General features: G+C 54.9%; 1 protein-coding gene across 1 annotated transcript in view; it reads left to right on the top strand.

Moving 5' to 3' along the window:
* The first annotated feature begins 2,467 nt into the window (after positions 1-2,467).
* The window catches only part of SRD5A2 (steroid 5 alpha-reductase 2), a 28,063-nt gene continuing 24,530 nt past the window's right edge, over positions 2,468-6,000 (top strand). Inside the window, exon 1 of the mRNA XM_040612366.1 lies at positions 2,468-2,787. Coding sequence (XP_040468300.1) covers positions 2,504-2,787 — 284 coding nt within the window. The 5' untranslated portion in view covers positions 2,468-2,503. The remainder of the gene's footprint in view (positions 2,788-6,000) is intronic.

The raw sequence follows: 6,000 nt of genomic DNA, 5'->3' as shown, positions 1-6,000 counted from the left end.
AGCACTGCTTTCACCTTTCTCTTCGCAACCCCTGATATGGTGCTTAGGCAAGAGGAAGGAATTCTCAGGGGAAGATTTATCTAGTGGTTGAATGTGATGAATAATGATGCAGTGTTTGTTTCCAACAATGAATAGAAATGTCGCAGAGCTCCAACTTACAGAGTAAGAGTGGGATTTAGTTCTCCTGACACATTTGTCTAAACGTCTTTTAGAGCCAACAGAGAGAAACAGGCTTTTTGACGTTATGATTCTTTTATCCATTTTATTACCTCTTTTAATGAAATGAATCTCACCTTAAAAGTGCCTCCTCCTCTCCGTGGACTGGAAATGGTTTCTGTGTGACTAGTTCACTGTTTTAAACATCAGAAGAATTCACACCCCTCTTGCCTTCCCCTGTGAATGAGTACAACTAGGCCCCTTCAGCTTGAATCGAATCCAACCAACCTGGATGACGAGCAGGGGACTACCTGAAGCTACCAGTGCTGTGTTTGAGATCACAGCCCCCTGTAGTTTTTATGCTGTGCCTCTTCTAGAGTTTTAGTTTGAATCCAAAGCATACTTTTGAAGCGATTGCCATCATCATCTCCAGCTAACTACTGAGCTTTGATTTGCTTCGTGGAACAGTCTGAGTCCTTCACTGATTCTCCTTTGGATGAAGCCAAGCCAGAAAATGCACTCCATGAGTGCCCCTAATGTGCCTCTATCGCTAACGTGTGTTCCATTCATGGGATCAGACTAGAGGTAGTTTGAAGTAATTCCCCACAAAACTTGCGTATTATGGATGCTGGGTCTTCATATCCAGCTGCATCGCTGCAGAGCCATTTCTTTTGGATTGTACTTCTTCCTAATTCAGATACAGCCTTAGATTGCTAAAATATTTCCTACAGGCACCTTCCTCCACTGATGCTTCACAGCCAGGAACTGTTGCTTGAGCACAGGTGCCGATGCCACGAGCCTGCTATCACCTGTGCTGTTTTATGGCTTGCATACCTGGCACAGTTCTGGTCCAGCCCAGCTCACCTTGTTTTATACACAGCTGGGAGATGGCATGTGCCAGAGACTGTCTCCAGCAGGCAGCCTGGAGGCAGAGAGGCATCTTCTGTGGGGGGAAGAGTGCTCTGGCTGACAGTCATAGTATGCCACATGACTCTGAGGCCAGAAAAGCCTTGACTTGTTTGACTTGCTGCAGCAAAGGTGACCTTAGTGACTACAGCACTCTGCAAGGGTAAGGGAGAAACTCTCCATGGCTGACAGAGCTCAGCTCTGGGTAATCACCCCACAGAGCCGCCAGCGGAACAGCCCAGCGCCTCCTGGACGAGAGGCGGGCTGCAGCGGGGTGGTGCGCTTGGCCTCCGCAGAAAGAGGATCCCCTCAGAGGTGGCGAGGGAGCCCAAGCCTCCCACGTCCTAGACCACCACTCAGACCTCCAAAGCCACCCCCCGAGCACCACCTCTGCTCCAGGAAAGCGTGCTGCGTGGCACCCCGGCCTTGTCCTTCACGGGGCTCTTGGGGACCTGCAGAGCAACACGGCTGCGCTGCGCCTCAGGGCCCCGAGGCACCGGGCGGCACAGGGTGCCACGCGCCCGCAGCCCTCCCGCCATTCCCCACAGCCCCCGTGGCAGTGACGCTCCCTGGGGACACGGGCCAAGGGCAGCCCCCTCCCTGGACTGCACTTTTAGGCAAACTGTTGTCCAAACCGCTTCACGGGGCTGAGACCGAAGGGCTCCTGGGCACGCCCCGGGGCCAGCACTCACACCAGGGCCATCTTGGGAACTTGGGGCGCTCCAGAAGTTGAAGGCACGGTCCGGGGGTGCTGGATGGCGGCGGGAGCTGTCGGGCCGGCAGCGCTTGGGCTGCGCTGGCGTCGGCGTCTGCCAGTTCTCACCTGGGCCTCAGCCCCCCGCCACCGCCACCGCACACGTGGGGCTGCGCGCAGGGCTGCGCGGCCGGGGCACCGCCAGCCGCCCTCACGGCTCGGCCCGGCTCGGTTCGGCCCGGCCCGGCTCGGTTCGGCCCGGCTCGGTTCGGCCCGGCTCGGTTCGGTTCGGCCCGGCCCGGCGCGCGGCCGCGGTGGCCGCAGCGCTGCAGGCCCCGTCAGGGCGGCGCGTCCCGCCAGCGCTCCCCGGCCCGGCGGTCCCGTAGCGCGCCGAGCCCCGCAGCACCTGCCCGGGGCGCGGGAAGGCAGCGCCGCCGCTCCCGCCGTACCGGGAGCAGCCGCCTCCCGCCGGGGATCGCCCGCCCGCCCCCGCGAGCTGCGCCTGGGCTCCCGAACCGACCGCCCGCGGGCTGCGCGGCCGAACCGGGCCGGGCGAGGGAGGGGCCGGAGGGGGCGCCGCGGGGGGGCAGCTCCCCTCGGGGCGGGCTGGGGGGGGCTGCGCCCTCTGACGGGCCCGGGCGATGGGAGGCAGCGCGGCGGGGCGGGGTGACGGCCGCGGCTCTAATAAGGCCGGGGCCGGCGCCGGCCGAGGGCTGTTCGCCTGGGTGCCCCCGCCCGCCCCCGAGCATGCAGTGCTTCCCCAGCCTGGTGCTGGCGCTCAGCTCGCTGCTGGGCGCCCTGGCGCTGCTGCAGCTCTCGCTGTACCTGCGGGTGCCGTCCCGCTACGGGAAGCACGAGGAGCGGCTGTGCCGGCCGCGGGGCCGGCTGCCGGCGCGCTGCGCCTGGTTCCTGCAGGAGCTGCCCTCCTTCCTGGTGCCCGCGCTGCTGCTGGCGCTGCGCAGCCCGCCCCGCCTCGAGCCGCTCGGCTGCCGCCTCCTCTGCTGCCTCTTCTGCTGGCACTACTTCTACAGGTACGGCGGCCGGGCACGGCTCCCGCCCCCGCCGGCCCGCGGCGCTCCGGGGCCAGCGGCGGCTGCCGGGAGCTGCGGCCGCGCGGGGGGCAGCGGCGGTGGAGCGGGAGGGCGGCGGGCAGGGGCGCAGCCGGCGCCGGGCGGGCGGGGAGCTGGGGCCGGGCTGGGTTGCGGCACCGCTGCCCTCCGTGCCGGGCGGCGCCTCAGGGCGGCTGCGCTCGCGGTGCCGGGGCCGCTGCGAGCGGCGTCTCTGCGGGGAGGGAGCAGGCAGGGGGGGTGTACGCCTGGCATTGCAATCTTACAGGGAAAAAAAAATAAACAGAACGAGGTTGCGATAAGACGGAGCAAAGTTTTGGATGGCACTACCCCAGGCACGCTGCGGCGGAGCGGGCGGGGCGCTCGTTGCGGACGGGAGAAGCGGGACACGCGTGGGACAAGCGCGGCACGCGCAGGAGCCCGCCGCGGGGCACGCGCGGCCCGGACCGCACGGGCGGGGCGGGGGGGGGGGCGGTCCCGGGCGGGGAGGGGGCGCCCAGCGCTGCTGCGCGGTTCGCGCAGGGGGAGCCGAAGCCCCCGCAGGCTTCGCTGTACCCCCGCGCCAGCGCCGGTTCTCCGTGCTCGACTCATCACGCCCGCCTCACTACCAGAGTACCCAGCTTATCTTTTCACTACCACAGTACCCAGTTTATCTTTTCTTCCCTGTGTTATGTTTTTTCTTTTTTAGAAACTTGGTCGTATCCGCTGTCACTAATGCCTTAACTCTAATTGACTCTGTATTTCCTAATCGGAAGCTCAAAGCACGAGTAGAGTTTTGAGGCGCTGTCGGTGATGGCTCTGGAGTGACACAGCTCGCCAAGTGGTTCTGCAGCCGGCGGGAGCTGGCTCTGCATGGCACCGCTGGGATGGATGTACCTCCTGGCATATTGCACTGGGCCTGGTTCATCCCCTGCTCCGCTTCCATTTCCTATGGAGTTCTTTTGCGAGGAGTTTGACTTGCGGTTCTCTGTTCGTGGCAAACAATGGCTTTTCACAAATGGCAAAAGCGCGTGTGACAGCGTTATGCCATTACCCAGTAACGAGCCCTGTAGCCTGCAAAACTTCTTCTGACTTGGTTTGCCGTTTTTTACCTCAATTCCTATTTCCGTTTTTTGATTTGCTTCATAGGAATAGAAAACATTCATGTAATAATTGATCAGAAATTATTATTTGCAGCTCAACCAAAATCAGCATGTTGAAAATCCAGCTGCAGTATCTCTACTGACAGTTTAGGGCTAGAAACGCTGGGCTGTTGTGGAGAAACTTAAAGCAGGGAATGGTTTAAAATCCTAAATTGCTATGTTAGAGACACAGTAGTTACCGCTAACGTCTTCTTGTCTTTGCTGCACTGTCAGCCGGAGGGCACTACCTGTAACACAAATGGCTCCCAGAAAGCTAGATGTATTCATTATATGTAGTTACACTAAATTTAACATAATGCATTCTGCTATTCTCAAGAGTCTTTGATTGTTTCAGAAACCCAGAAATCAACAAGCACCACTAGACAACTGAAAGAAATGTTACCCTGCCGGTATGCATACAGCTTTTGAGTCAGTGGCTTCTTCTTCGGCATTTCTGCTAGGCTTAGGCAGGAGCACTGTGTTTTCATACGTTTTCTTTTTCAGATAATTTGGGGATCTTCTCATCTGTGGCTGGAGTATACTTTTTCCCTTGTAAACATAAAAGACCTCATTTTAACCAAGCCTGTATAAACAAACAATTTTGTTTCTAATACTGCATGTTACTCCAGCACTGTTCTTGCAGTGTGCAGTCTCTTCTCATGCAAGCTGTTCTGAGATTTTACTGAATCGAACAATGTTTGAAATGTTGTATGAAATAGTAACTGCCCTATTGGTATGTAAAAAAGCATCAAACATTGCAAATTAGGAGTTTTTCTGGGTGTCACCTGAGGCTACGGGGACAGTCAGGTTCTTTGAGGGATCTTTGGTAAAATGACCAACAGCCACAGCATTGTGGTTATAAATAGAGCTTTATTATTGCATAAACATTTAAACAGTCAGCATAGCTTATTGTTATCTGCAATTTCTAGCAGTTAGCATAGCTTATTGTTACACAGAACTTTTAGCAATTAGCATCACTTACAGTTACACAGGATTTATAATAATTTGCGTAGCTTTCTTATTATCTAGAAGTTTTATTTACCTAGACGTTTTAGTCACCTGGACCCTCCGCAGATCGGGTCAAATTCTCAGTAATTGGCACGTGATACACTAATTAATCTAGACTTGGACCTTACTTAAAGGAACATGAGTTCCTCACCCAGTCTTCAGAGGAGGAAGACTAGGATGGTGGAGGCATCCCTGCCCACCAGGGGATCGCAGGGTTTGCCATCCAGCAGCAGTTCCCATCTAAGTCCACTTGCAGCTGCTGCATTTCATAGGCAGCATCTCATGTGCTGTTACACTTCCCTGTTCTGTAGCGGGTCCCACCACATCCTGGCGACAATGCCGGTGGGCAAGTGATCTTACCACAACGTTGAAAAGGGGGTAGAAAGAAGGGGGTGTGATACGTGGTCAGCACGCTTAGGTGTTATGGCAGTTTGCTTTATAAATTGACATTGGTTATGCTAACAGTGTTTCCAGGGGTGAGGAGCAGGGGGTACTCGTCACAATGGGCTAGGGCATTTCATCGGCACAGAGTGTTTGAAAAGAAGTTCAGTACTTTTGATATAATAGCCAGACTTTATCTTGATATTCTTTCAACTTATCTTTACTAGAAATAATCTAACACCTTTAAATACTTTTGTGATTAAACTTGGCTGCTAGTATAACAAGTAAAACACACAGGTGATTAATAATAAAATCACATTTACTTAATGGCTGTAGCCTACTGCAGTTTTTCTGACTTTAAAATTATGAAGTGAATAAAGCTGTTCCACTTTTAATTATAAACATATTATGTCAGTCTACTTGTACTTTCGCTACTGATCTGACATCTGTAGTTAAATGTTTCCTGATGTTTGTATGGAACAGAGAAAAGCTTCTTCCTATATCGTTGCATAATTTAGTGACTTCTTTCTCTCCACAGGGAAGCTTTTATCATTCCTAATCTTGTCTCTTCTATTATACCAAACATGCATATGGGAGGGAAGCTCTGATTAGAGGTATGCTCAAAAGGACAATATAGTCCGTAAGGGAGAAACATAGTTTTACCAGA

Source organism: Falco naumanni, chromosome 12, assembly GCF_017639655.2.
Source record: "Falco naumanni isolate bFalNau1 chromosome 12, bFalNau1.pat, whole genome shotgun sequence".
In the NCBI taxonomy this organism is placed as follows: Eukaryota; Metazoa; Chordata; class Aves; order Falconiformes; family Falconidae; genus Falco; species Falco naumanni.
The sequence above is the reverse complement of the archived record's forward strand: the minus strand, read 5'-3'. Positions and strand labels throughout refer to the sequence as shown.